Source organism: Anser brachyrhynchus, assembly GCF_964034855.1.
Source record: "Anser brachyrhynchus genome assembly, chromosome: 1".
Classification (NCBI taxonomy): Eukaryota; Metazoa; Chordata; class Aves; order Anseriformes; family Anatidae; genus Anser; species Anser brachyrhynchus.
Window position 1 is genome coordinate 178,728,304 of NC_137694.1, and position 14,457 is coordinate 178,742,760.

The following is a 14,457-nucleotide window of genomic DNA, read 5'->3' on the forward strand; positions in this document are numbered from 1 at the left end:
TTACCTGTTGATGACTTCATCCTGAAGATATTAGCTGGTAAATTACCAATAATAGTAACAGTTTTGTTAGAACACATACTTAATTATACTCATAAACCCCAGTTCAGTTCTCTTAAATTCAAATACAAGTTACTCTAACTAGGAATACATGATGTTCCAGACATGCCGGTGATGAGCTAAGGGATGGTGCACTAGAATCAGAGGGACTGTGTGCCAGTGAGGTCCTTCGGTCGGCTCCACAAGGTGCTGTGTGTAGGGAAGCGCATTTGAAGTGCTTCTACACAAACACACCCAGTATGAGGAATAAAATGGACGAGCTAGAAGTCTTGGCCCAGTCCCGCAGCTATGACATCATCAGCATAAGTGAAACCTGGTGGGATGAGTCCTGTGGCTGGTGTGCTGCAATAGATGGTTACAGGCTCTTCAGGAGGGACAGGCAGGGTAGGCGAGGTGGTGGGTTGGCGATGTATGTGAAGCATGGGCTGGACTGCGTGGAACTTCAAGTTGGGGATGGCAAAGTTGAGAGCCTCTGGGTAAGGATTAAGGGACGAACAAATAAAGGGGATGTTGTTGTAGGAGTCTATTACAGACCACCTGGCCAGGACGACAACGCCGATGAATTATTCTTTGCAGAACAAAGAGATGCCTCAAGATCAACTGCCCTTGTCCTTATGGGAGATTTCAACTTGCCAGACATCAACTGGGATCACCACACGGCTGAAACGAGCAAGTCCAGGAGGTTCATTAAGCACCTAGATGATAACTTCTTGGTGCAGGTGCTAAGAGAGCCAACTAGGAAAGGTGCCCTCCTTGATCGGTTGCTCGAAAACAGATTGGGTCTTGTGGGAGACGTGGCAATTGGCGGCTGTCTCAGTCATAGTGACCATGAAGTGGTTGAGTTTAGAATTTACGGTGACAGAAGGAAAACTGCCACTAAAACTTCAGCCCTGGATATGGGGAAAGCAGACTTAAGGCTGCTCAGGGAACTAGTCAGCAAGGTCCCCTGGGAAGCTGCTTTTGAAGGCACAGGTGTCCATCAGTGCTGGTCAGTCTTTAAGCACTGCCTCCTAAAAGCACAAGATCAGGCGATTCCAAAATATCGGAAGGCAGGCAGGCGGGGCAGAAGGCCAGCCTGGCTGACCAGGGATCTTCTACTGGAGCTTAGGCGGAAAAAGAAAGTGTGCGGCTGCTGGAAGGAGGGTCAGGCGACGAGGAAGGAATACAGGGATGCTGTTCGTGTTTGTAGGGAGAAAATTTGCGGGGCCAAAGCCCAACTAGAGTTGAAGCTGGCCATGTCTGTGAGAGATAATAAAAAAGGTTTTTTTAGATATGTGAACAGAAAAAGGAGAACCAAAGAAAACATACGTCCGTTACTTGACAGGGGAAGGTCTCCTCACAGACAATGACAATTGACAATTGACAAGGTCTCCTCACAGACAATGGCAAAGCAGAGACATTTAATGCCTTCTTCACTTGTCTTCAATGCTGATGATGGGCTTTGGGACCCTGGGTGCCCTGAGTGGGAGAACCATGACGGTGGGAATGACAAACTCCCAATCGACCCTGAACGTGTGCAGGATTTGCTGCTCCACTTGGATCCATACAAGGTCCGGATGGGATCCATCCCAGGGTGCTTAAAGAGCTGGCTGATGTCATCGTGGGACCTCTCTCAATTATTTTTCAACGATCTTGGGAATCTGGAGAGGTCCCATTGGACTGGAAGCTGGCAAATGTTGTGCCAATTTTCAAGAAGGGTAAGAAAGAAGACCCTAGCAATTACAGGCCTGTCAGTCTCACATCAGTGCCTGGTAAAATTGTGGAGAGGATGATCCTTGAAGTTATTGAAGCACACCTGGGGGACAGTGCAGTCATTGGTCCCAGCCAACATGGGTTTATGAGGGGTAGGTCCTGCCTAACAAATTTGATTTCCTTTTATGATAAGATCACCCATCTAGTTGACCAAGGGAAACCAGCTGATGTGATCTTTTTGGACTTCAACAAAGCTTTTGACACGGTTTCCCATAGGATCCTATTGGACAAAATGTCCAGCATACAGCTAAACAAAAACATCATACAATGGGTGAGCAATTGGCTGACGGGCAGGGCTCAAAGGGTTGTGGTTAATGGGGTCACATCTGGCTGGCAAATGGTCACTAGTGGGGTCCCTCAAGGCTCCATTTTAGTCCTCTTCAGTGTCTTTATAAATGATTTGGATGTAGGACTAGAAGGTGTTTTGAGCAAATTTGCCAACGACACCAAACTTGGAGGAGTTGTGGGCTCTGATGAGGGTGGAAAGGCCTTGCAAAGAGATCTGGACAGATTGGAGAGCTGGGCGATCACCAACCACATGAAGTTTAACAAAGACAAGTGCCGGGTCCTGCACCTGGGACAGGGCAACCCTGGCTATACGTACAGACTGGGCGATGAGATGCTGGGGAGCAGCCCCGCAGAGAGGGATCTGGGGGTTGTGGTTGACAGCCAGTTGAATATGTTGTGATAGCAAGTTGAATAAAACAAAACTGGCATTTCTTCATTAATCAAATAATGATTAATGGAAATATACCGAATGATCATTATTTCATCAAGAGCAAAGGCATGTCCTAATGTGAAATTCCTGCGGTGGTCAGTGACTGATTTTAATGTCATTGCAGTCTTATAATTAAAGCATCAAATTAAGAACTAAGACGTCTCCAAGCTCTTTATTAACTGGAATCGGTAATGATTTGAGGTTGTATCTATGCATAACTTCGGTATTATTCTTAATAGTGACAATTCCCTTTTTCTACCTGTATCAGGCAACACAGTCTATTTTGAAAGCACTGCTTGTCTATTTTTCTGTTGTCTTTTTCTCTTTTTTTTTTTTTTTTTTTTTTACTTTCACACTACATTCAAATTCTTTGTGTGGCCTTGATGAATTTCCATCCTTACTGAAAAATCACCAGACAAAGGTGTAACTTCTCTTAATGAGCAAACAGATTTTAGAGGTCTACACTAAGGAAGATCAGCTAGGTGAGATCTTGATCACATGATTGGGCAGATGTCTCCTTGTTCTTATGCAGTCTCCATGACCTGTGGCACCATGCCATTGCTTTCTTCCTGAATGCATAATGTTTCATCAGAAAGAGGTAAGAACTACTACTCTCAAAATTTCCCATACAGAAAATGTGGATTCCATGACCCTCGGTCTGAATCAGATCTAGAACAATGGTCTCTCATTTATGGGGAAAAAGCACTAGCCTCTAAGCTATTCTGGAAAATGTAGGACCTGGAATACTATCTTCTTGTTTTTTAAAAAAAAAAAAATTGACCCTGTTCTGTTTGACACTATGACAGATTAGAACCCAGGTGGGTATATACTCCCATCATTGCTCATTGTTCTTTAAGTAACCTAAATTTGATGGACCTGACTGATCTGAAGGTCTTCAGAAATCTTAACAGGAAACAAGCATTTGCTTTGGGAGGATTCCATGGGAGGAGATGTCTAATAAATATATAGATACATTGTTAAATTAGTGCCTTAGACACTGCATTTCGAACAGTTTCCCTTAGATTTCACAATACAGATGCGGAAAAGGAACACATTGTTACTCATTGTTACTGAGCTTACTATGCCTTGCAATGCTTTCTGTATGTGTAGAAGTGGAGAGCAAGTCAGCTAAAATCCAAAACTTTCTTTTTTTTTTGTCCTGCCTATGACCTTAACCAAGAAAATCAAATGCTACTATATAAAATAGGTAGCTTATATTTGACAAACCCATAGTAGGAAAATGAAACGACAGAAGTGGTGTTTAATTCCACAAATGTAACCTAATGATAAGGTAAAAAACTCATTTACTGAGTTTGAAATAGGCTTCTGAATGATGTTGAAAATGAAACTCAAGCTCAAGTCTGGAGCTCAGCTCTGTACAGAGCTATCTAGTTCTTCTGTGGTGAAGAAATTAGTTTCCAAATAACCTCTAGAAACAAGATTATATAAATACAAAGAAGGAAATACTTTTTTTAGGTGTTTGGGATGCTGAAACATAGTAACAGTTAGTTAAAAGAACGGTGAGGTCAACAACAGAAGTACCATGGCGGGGGGGGGGGGGGGGGGGGGCAGGGCAGAAGGGGGAGTAGATTTATTATGATGGAATCAAAGTCAATTACAATCTGAAGGTTAAAGACAAGAAGCACTAATGATGAGAAGTGAAGGGGTAAGACAACATGATAAGGGCCATCTGAAAATCTGAGACTCTTTCTGAGACTCAGAAAAGTCAGTCCTCTGAAGGGAAGGGAAGGGAAGGGAAGGGAAGGGAAGGGAAGGGAAGGGAAGGGAAGGGAAGGGAAGGGAAGGGAAGGGAAGGGAAGGGAAGGGAAGGGAAGGGAAGGGAAGGGAAGGGAAGGGAAGGGAAGGGAAGGGAAGGGAAGGGAAGGGAAGGGAAGGGAAGGGAAGGGAAGGGAAGGGAAGGGAAGGGAAGGGAAGGGAAGGGAAGGGAAGGGAAGGGAAGGGAAGGGAAGGGAAGGGAAGGGAAGGGAAGGGAAGGGAAGGGAAGGGAAGGGAAGGGAAGGGAAGGGAAGGGAAGGGAAGGGAAGGGAAGGGAAGGGAAGGGAAGGGGAAGTAGTTTAACTGCATCCAAGTATTATGGTTAGTTAAATAGCTCTATGGTAACTACCAGGTCATGCTTTCCAAAATAAATAATCATGCATGTTCCACAGGTATTGGCAAACACTGATAACTTATTTCAGTTTAAAGTTTTCTAGTGTTATTACTGGATTGTACAAAAGAAACAGTGGGTCTAACTCTGTGCTAAAGTTAAAAACGAAGATTGCATCACCCATTTGCAGTACGTGAATTAGAATACAACAGCCAAGAAGAAGCCAATTATCACTTTCTTCTGTAATATTCAAACCAAATACATTGATAAACAAAATAATATCTTATTTTAATATATTTTAATGTCTTCCTCTAGTACACGCTAGAGACCTCAGTATTTACAATATTGGTTGTACATTTTATCTCCACTACCAAAATATATAGACAGTGATCACTAACCATTTTGCTCCAGAAAAAAAGTATTGCAATTTACTATATATTTGCACTGAGAGTTTGTCCAGCTTTCTTCCACCTTGTCATAGTCTGTAGATAACAAACATTAGACTAATGATGACTGTACATTGAATGCAGTTAAGCCATGTTTGCTGTATATAAAGAGTTAACTGGAAGAGAGGAGGCATAAGAAATTTGTGTTTCCGAAGAAAATATTTTCAACATTGATGCAGCTGTGGGATGACGGATAGACATAAGAAAGTGCAGCAGCTGATGTTTGCTGGGAATGATTGCATCCAAGGTGATCAAAATAGACTGCCAGAGAACCTGGTGTTGTTTTCTGTTGAAGAGTTCTTAGGCAGATGATGGTAAGCACTGCTGTCAAGTAAAGGATATTTTTAAGTTGTGTACAGAAGCAGAAGAGCCATTGAGACTCTTGTCAAAGCAATTGGATTAAAAGTAGTTATTAAAATCAAAACAGGTAGGAAAGAGTATCCAGACAAGGCAAAAGAGTCTCTCCCCTTGAGTTTCCTCCAAGGGTATCTCTCCATGTTCCCCCAAGAGCCTTTGCCTCACTGTGCCTTCTTCAGAGCCTACATGTCTCCAAACATCTTTCCCTACCTGTCTCTTTCAACGAGCATCTCACCTACATTTCTTGCCCCTGGCAGCTGTGCTCTTGGTTAAACATCTGGGGGTAAAGAGAGGGGGATTCTGTTGTTGTCTGACATGCGGTGTATACTGTTACTCTGCATTGATCGATGTATCTTTTAGAAGCAAAAACAACTTATACCTCTTCTCTACTGCCTGACTCTTCATCTACACCAAAACTGGTTTGAACTGCATTCACGGCATAGTAATCATTAGCTCTCTAACACAGTTTAGTGTCTATTCTGAAACAAATCCATATAATCAATTTAGTCTGTTCTCTGCATGTGATTTCTGTAAGCAAGCGGACAACATTTAAATGGAATTTGATTTCTGTTGTTATGATTATTATTTTTAAATAGATACTTTTACTGCATGGATCAGTGTTCAGTGTTTTAAATTCATTCCCTAGCACAGGTCAGATAAAATTGCACATCATTGTTCATGTTTGGATGAGCGTGGAAGCAATTCTGTAAAAAATCCCCCTGTGTGCCAATCAGTTTGTGAAAATACTTGTGACTGAAATTTGCTTACGTGTGTGATCCTGCCAGCTAAATTTGATTGCCTGAAGATATTCAAGTTAGTTAAGAGAAATGAGCATGGGTAAAGAAAAATCATCTACAAATGTGAATATTCATGCCATTTGAGTATTCTCCCCCCTGTAATTATAATTTCCCCCCAAAATGTGCATTGCATTTAAAATGGATGGATAAGTATCATTTCTTTTTCTGCATACGTCTATTCACCAATCAGATTAGTTTTTTCAAATACATCTGACTTCCATGGGAGATGTTGGTTTCTCAGTAACTTTTGCCAATCAATTTACTTAATTAAATTCCTAACCTAGGCTATTTGGGTAGGATTCAATCTGAGATTAAGACATCTATGTTTAGGGGGCTGTTTCTACTGCTTAAATACAGATGTCTATACTATTTCAAACAGCAGTCATATCCTGTCTAGTTGCTAACAGATACTTCAGAAGGTCACGAGTTTCCCTTAGGTCCTGTGTCATATCCATCAGCCTGTGCAGATGTCGTGGATACTCTAGGGCCTTCTGAAATTGCACTAGAAACCTGCTTTTAGGCAACTGAAATGAGTCATTTTCTAGCAGAAAGCTAGACTCCTCTGAGTATTTTGAGTAGCTCACCAAGTGAGACTCAGTTATCTAAACATAGGCACCCAATGCCATTTGAAATGCCTTAGGACATTCAAAACATCTGCAAAAAGCTGGCAGATTTGACACGGGGCCTACAGAAGATCTCAATATTTCAGACTGGCATCTAGAGATTAAACAAGACATACCACAATGCAACTGAACCTTATTCCATTGGCTCTAATGAAATTTTAGAAACCTGCCTCCCATGTAGAGACCTGTGCAGAGGCACCTAAATTAGGTGAATTCAAACTGAATCCTCCCACTTTTTCTCTACTTGTATTAAACACTTCAAACATTCAATTCCTCACTTGGTTTTGTAAATCATAGAATATCCAGAAACAAAAGGAACCCAGAATGATCACTGAGTCTAACTCCTAGCTCCACACAGGACCACCCCAAAATCAGACCATGTGTCTGAGAGCATTGTCCAAGCACCTCTTGAACTCCAGCAGGCTTGGTGCTATGACCACTGTCCTGGGGAGCCTGTTCAGTGCCCAACTGCCCTCTCGGTGTAGAACCTGATGTCTACCCTGGATATTTTGAAATGTTTACACCATCTCAAATTCACAAAAAAGAAATAATACCCTAAAACACTGCATATGTTCATGTTGAATCTAATTGACGTTTGTGTATGGAGTAAAGAGTTTATAAAAGTTAGTTAGTTTAACATATGTTAGTATGTATCCATGTTCATGTTCAGATAATCTCTTATCACCATTCTCAATTTTTGGAACCTATTTCCTTCGACCTCCTTTCCTGTATTACCTTACCTTTAGCAGAAGTTCTTTGGCAGACTGCTAACACCTGTCTGGTGTTTGTACCATTGCTTACCATGGGATCTATTCCAGTTTCTGCAGTACTAGACTTAGGGTGCCAAACGGCACTGAAAGACAGCTAATGCTCAGCTATTATTAGTTAGCTGGAGGGAACACTCAAGATTTCTGCCAGAGGAATGACTTTTTTATTGAAATACCCAATATCTGCATTTATATGAGGACAATTTGAAGAGCAGAAAGGACTTTAATTAAACTGACATACAATGCAGGCAGTGATGGACAATGCTGTTCTCAGAATCGGTTCAAGCTTTGGCTTGCTATTCACTAAATTTTGGGAGCATACATGCTACATATATTTGTTCACACCCCAGTTCCAATCTGCAATAAGCCAAATGAGTTTCTAAGAAGTCAGAACCTTAGCACAAGGTAGATGTTTGCTCATTTTGCCTTCTCCAAGAAGTATGGGCACTAGTTAAAGTTTCTTGGCACTATTCATTTCATCCTGAATCTGAGCAGAGGCACAGCAGAAGACAGCATAATATAAAATTAGGAATGGCAAAAGCAATTCCAGAAACTGCAGCCAGAAAGAGATTAAATAAATGCTGTCTATGTGTTCAAGCAGGAAGCCAACATTCTTATTCGTGAGCAACATAAGCACGTCTTTTATTTCACAGTTCTGTTACATTAGTTGAATATATTGCATTTTTATTAACATTAAAATGTTGGACAAATCACTGCAGACTTTGTCACAATGGCTTGCAGTAGCTGGAAAAGTTTCTCACATATGTCATTTATGGCAGGTAGTCCAGTATGGACACCAAAAAGGAAAGAAAGATAAGTTTGCAGACCTATATATCTTTGTCTAAAACCACTTTATTTTTAATCAAAGCCTCCAGTGTTGGATTTTCTAATTCTTTGTGCAGGAGGATCATAAGATGTTCAAATATGATTTCTGGGCAAGGCACACTTCCAGAATCCATTGATAGCTTTGCAGCCCACTCCATTCCTTGTTAGGCTGTTCAGTGAGTAGGCAATGAAAAATCTCCTCTGCAGAGATAGATGGATTCCACCAGCAGTCTGGAAAATGTGCTCTCTTCCCTCTGGGACTTGCAGAAGATTAATGCCCTCCAAGGCTTGAATAGCCTTAAATAACATTGAAAGAATAAGAATAGCAAGTTCCCCAGTCTGATTTGCCCTAGCCCACAAAATTAAAACCCCTCAAAAAAATGTCTGAATGAATTAAACTTGAAATATTAATCTAATTGTCTCTGCTTATGTATCCAGAAGGAGTATCTGAACAGCCCATAGTCCCAATTTTTCAGAGGTATCCTGTCATCATGAAAACATTATGTTTGCAGAGAAGTGGGAGGAAGGCTTAATTTTCTTTTTGTCCTTCTCTGGATAGAAGATAGATCTATCTTAAAAATGCTGGAATTTTTCTATTGGATCACACCAATAGTAGATCTAGTCAAGTACTTTGTCTCAGACAATGGCAATGAGAGAGGCTATTTAAAGAGAGTGTGTAAGCCTTCTCATCCTCTGCAGTCTCTCTCTGTTGTATTTCTTCTATATCTACAAATATTGTGTTGGAACTACTTTTACTGTCTTATTGCTCTATAGGTGTTTTTTTTTTTTTGGGGGGGGGTTGTTTTGTTTTGTTTTGTTTTCCTTCTCCTCAGTAATGACATCTCTCTCTAAATTGTTTTTGAGAAAATCATGTGTCAAAAGCCTTGTTTTATTTATTTATTTATTTATTTTTTCCCCCAAGGTACTTCCAAGACATATGCTCCAGCACTTTTAGAAGTGCTGGCAGATCTATTGATTACTTTTGTATTTTCCTATAATGGCAAGACTAGTCTCCTTAGCTATCCAGACTGCCTTGACCTCTGGTGAAAGTCCATGACAGGAGTCCCAAGTGAGTGCATGGGCTGGTTGTGAAGGCCACTTCTTTGTTCAACAACTGTAAGATTTTAGCTATTTCTTCCTTTGACTTCTGTCAAGAATAAATTGTGTACCTTGCCTCCTGACTCATTGTCCTGAAGAAGGAGTTTCACTCCAATTTTTCTCCCTCTCCTGCTCTTGATAGATAAACAAAGAATCTAAAAACCAAGATTTAAGACCAGATGCTATAACTGAAAAGAATGAAAGTTTCCTCTAAGTCCAACCAGAGGGGTAGGATACACATTGACAACTGTCTCACGGAGTAGGTGAGCATAAACTTCATGCCAAGTAGTATGAATTCACAGGCTAAATATGATTTCTCACCATACTGTCCTCCCCAACTCACAGCAAATCCATGCTTGAACAGAACTTTCATTCCCCTCTGCCACCCTGAAAGGGGATGACATGAGAGCACAAGGCATACCTTATTTCCTTTACTTCAGCCACAGTGATAAGAATTTCTTCATTGCTTGAACCAAGTTAAAAGACATCAATTCAGCTTGCATCTACTCTTTGCATTCTAGCTCAATGAGCACAGATGATTTATTTTTTTCTTTAACAGTATGCAGAATGTATCACCAGTACAGGCAAAATTTGCCCAGCTGGCACGTATATTTCTGTAGCTTATTCCAATTTACCTCAATTAGCAAAACAAGCACATTATCATCCTGCAGAAAACAAACTCAGCCCAGATTAAAACCTTTTAGAACAGTTGAATTTTTATTTTTATTTTTTTAAATACACAGTATAGAAAAGCTGAAAGGCTCTCTGGTATTGCTGGTAAACTTTTAGCCATGCTCTGACATATATATGTATTCTGAAGGCACGTTCAAAGGTGCTTTTTTTCAAAATGTATTAAGAAAATAATGGAGGTAGGCAGAGTGAGTCAATAGATGGAACAAGTTTTAATGCATGATATTGAATAAGAGTCAATACACAGAGTGAAGAAATGCAAAAAATAATTATGTAATGAGGATGGGGGTGGTGTGGTGGTGGGTGCAAAGTATTTTAACTCAGAAGAGCAGGGAAGCAGCAGCAAAGGCATGCATTGGTCATGGCATAACCAAGAAAAAAATGGGGAAAATTATTATTATAAATGAATATAAGTGGGACAATATTATATTTGTTAAGGCTAGGGAAAAGAATGCTATCCACACTGAAACAAGAGACAGTCTAAATGAGTTTTAGATTTAGTGAGAGGATGGAAAAGCCGTCAAGTTTTGGACCTGGTCAGGATCTCAGCATCTAAATTAGAAGTTGCCAATCTGTCACTCCTCAGCATTTCAGTGAGACTGTCATACCACAGGGGCTGCTTGGGAGACCATACTAAGACTTCTTGCTGTGGCTACAGACAGCTGAATATCCAGAGTGCTTGCAGTGATGAAGACTGTAGAAGAGTGACAAAGGAGCAGAAGGAGACATCAAGGAAAGCTGCTAAGGCAGTTCTTAAAGTGTTCACCAGGGCAGTAGCAAATGTCACTGTGGGTCTTCAGTCACTGCCCTGATTATTTCTCTTGCCTCATGTAAAACCAAGCTGATGGCATGGACTAATAGATCCCATAGACTGAGTCCAAACTGTAACCTTTGAAGAGATCAACACATTTTTACATATAATATTCTATCAGGTTTGCCAGATGGTCACACCATTTATGTTTTGAATTATAACCTGAAAAGCCAGACTTCAGAGGTTGGACTATAGTCTGGTCCCTGTGTTCATTAATTCTCTGTATCTGGGCATAATAGACACAAATCTGCACAATAGATGTATCTATAGATGTAACTGGATGTAACAGTTGTAACTGGAACAGTGTTGTGGTTTAACCCGGCTGGCAGCTAAACACCACACAGCCGTTCGCTCACCCTCCCCCCTCCCTCTCTGGGATGGGGGGAGAGAAACGGGAAAGTGAAGCCTGTGAGTTGAGATAAAGACAGTTTATTAAGACAGGAAAATAATAATAACAATAATAATAATAATAGTGATAATGGTAATAGTATTAACAATAATAATGTGTAAGAAAACAAGTGATGCACAATGCAATTGCTCACCACCCGCTGACCGATGCCCAGCCTATTCCCGAGCAGCCGGCCCCCCCACCCCGGCCAGCCACCCCTATATATTGTTTAGCATGACGTCAGATGGTATGGAATACCCCTTTGGCCAGTTTGGGTCAGCTGTCCTGGGTCTGTCCCCTCCCAGCTCCTGCTGCACCCCCAGCCTGCTCGCTGGCAGGACAGAGCGAGAAGCCGAAAAGTCCTTGGCCTGGTGTAAACACTGCTCTGCAACAATTAAAACATCAGCATGTTATCAGCGCTCTTCTCATCCTAATCCAAAACATAGCACCCTACCAGCTACTATGAGCTACTTAACTCTGTCCTAACTGGAACCAGGACAGATATCCACCCCTTATTCCATACCATTTATGTCATGCTCAGGTTACACTCTGTCCAATACATTCTAATTAATCACCATTTTCATCTATGATATATAGCAATCATGGTAGTGATGACATACATTATTATATAATAATTAACATACTACAATTCAACTCATGGGCTATTCTCACCCAGTATCAAATCCCCTTGAGGTACACACCGGACCTCCCCATTCTTTTGCATTACCCACCAAGTGCATCCAGGTCCCTGAGCAAAAGCAATTCCACGAATGGGTTTGCCTTTTCCTGAGGCAGGAGTAGCCCAGACTGTTTTACCCAGCATGTTTCTTACGTGCACTACAGGAACTTTATCCCCTTCTACAGTGCGTAACAGGTTTGATTGGGCAGGTCCAGCTCGGTTGGCAGATCCCCTGGTATTGACTAACCAGGTGGCCTTTGCCAAATGTGTATCCCAATTTTTGAATGTCCCAGCACCCATTGCTTTCAGTGTAGTCTTCAACAGTCCATTGTATCGTTCAACTTTTCCAGAGGCTGGTGCATGATAGGGGATGTGATACACCCACTCAATACCATGTTCTTTGGCCCAAGTGTCTATAAGGTTGTTTCGGAAATGAGTCCCGTTGTCTGACTCAATTCTCTCTGGGGTGCCATGTCGCCATAAGACTTGCTTTTCAAGGCCCAGGATAGTGTTCCGGGCGGTGGCATGGGGCACAGGATATGTTTCCAGCCATCCGGTGGTTGCTTCCACCATTGTAAGTACGTGGCGCTTGCCGTTGCGGGTTTGAGGGAGTGTGATGTAATCAATCTGCCAGGCCTCTCCATATTTATATTTCAGCCATCGTCCTCCATACCAAAGAGGTTTTGACCGTTTGGCTTGCTTGATTGCAGCACATGTTTCACAGTCATGAATAACCTGTGCTATAGTGTCCATGGTCAGGTCCACCCCTCGATCACGAGCCCATCTGTAGGTTGCATCTCTACCTTGATGGCCTGAGGTGTCATGGGCCCATCGGGCTATAAATAATTCACCTTTATGTTGCCAGTCCAGGTCCACCTGAGCCACTTCAATCTTAGCAGCCTGATCCACCTGCTGGTTGTTTTGGTGTTCTTCAGTAGCCCGATTCTTGGGCACATGAGCATCTACATGGCGTACCTTTACAACCAGGTTCTCTACCCGGGCAGCAATATCTTGCCACAATGCCGCAGCCCAGATGGGCTTGCCCCTGCGCTGCCAGTTGTTCTGCTTCCATTGCTGTAACCACCCCCACAGGGCATTTGCTACCATCCATGAATCAGTATAGAGATAGAGAACTGGCCACTTTTCTCGTTCAGCAATATCTAAAGCCAGCTGAATGGCTTTTACTTCTGCAAACTGACTCGATTCACCTTCTCCCTCAGCAGCTTCTGCAACTCGTCGTGTAGGACTCCATACAGCAGCTTTCCATCTCCGATGCTTTCCCACAATACGACAGGACCCGTCAGTGAACAAGGCATATTTCTTCTCATTTTCCGGTAGCTTGTTGTACAGGGGGGCTTCTTCAGCACGAACCACCTCCTCCTCTGGTGATATCCCAAAGTATTTGCCTTCTGGCCAGTCCATAATCACCTCCAAGATTCCTGGGCGACTGGGGTTTCCTATTCGAGCCCGCTGAGTAATCAGTGCAACCCACTTGCTCCATGTAGCATCAGTTGCATGATGCGTAGAGGGGACCCTTCCTTTGAACATCCAGCCTAGTACCGGCAGTCGGGGTGCCAGGAGGAGCTGCGCTTCAGTACCGACCACTTCCGAAGCAGATCGAACTCCTTCATATGCTGCCAATATCTCCTTTTCAGTTGGAGTATAGCGGGCTTCAGATCCTCTGTATCCCCGACTCCAAAACCCCAGGGGTCGACCTCGAGTTTCCCCAGGTTCTTTCTGCCAGAGGCTCCAGGTGGGACCATTCTCTCCGGCTGCGGTGTAGAGCACATTCTTTACATCTGGTCCTGTTCGGACTGGCCCGAGGGCTACTGCATGAACTATTTCCTGCTTAATTTGTTCAAAGGCTTGTCGTTGCTCAGGGCCCCATTCAAAAGCATTCTTCTTACGGGTTACTTGGTAGAGCGGGTTTACAATCAGACTGTAATTTGGAATATGCATTCTCCAAAACCCCACGACACCTAGGAAAGTTTGTGTTTCTTTTTTGCTAGTTGGTGGAGACATAGCTATTATTTTGTTGATCACATCCATTGGGATTTGACGGCGTCCATCTTGCCATTTTATTCCTAAAAACTGGATCTCTCGTGCAGGTCCTTTAACTTTATTCTGTTTTATGGCAAAACCGGCCTTCAGAAGGATTTGGACTATTTTCTTCCCTTTCTCGAAAACTTCTTCTGCAGTGTCACCCCACACAATGATGTCATCGATGTACTGCAGGTGTTCAGGAGCTTCCCCCTGCTCCAGCGCAGACTGGATCAGTCCATGGCAAATGGTAGGGCTGTGTTTCCACCCCTGGGGCAGCCGATTCCAAGTATATTGGACTC

At 42.4% G+C, this 14,457-nt stretch overlaps 1 protein-coding gene across 1 annotated transcript in view; it reads left to right on the plus strand.

Annotated features, from left to right (window-relative positions):
* The first annotated feature begins 329 nt into the window (after positions 1 to 329).
* Positions 330 to 14,457, plus strand: part of LOC308184517 (uncharacterized protein) — a 276,936-nt gene continuing 262,808 nt past the window's right edge. The window contains exon 1 of the mRNA XM_080571648.1: positions 330 to 1,180. Coding sequence (XP_080427774.1) covers positions 465 to 1,180 — 716 coding nt within the window. The 5' untranslated portion in view covers positions 330 to 464. The remainder of the gene's footprint in view (positions 1,181 to 14,457) is intronic.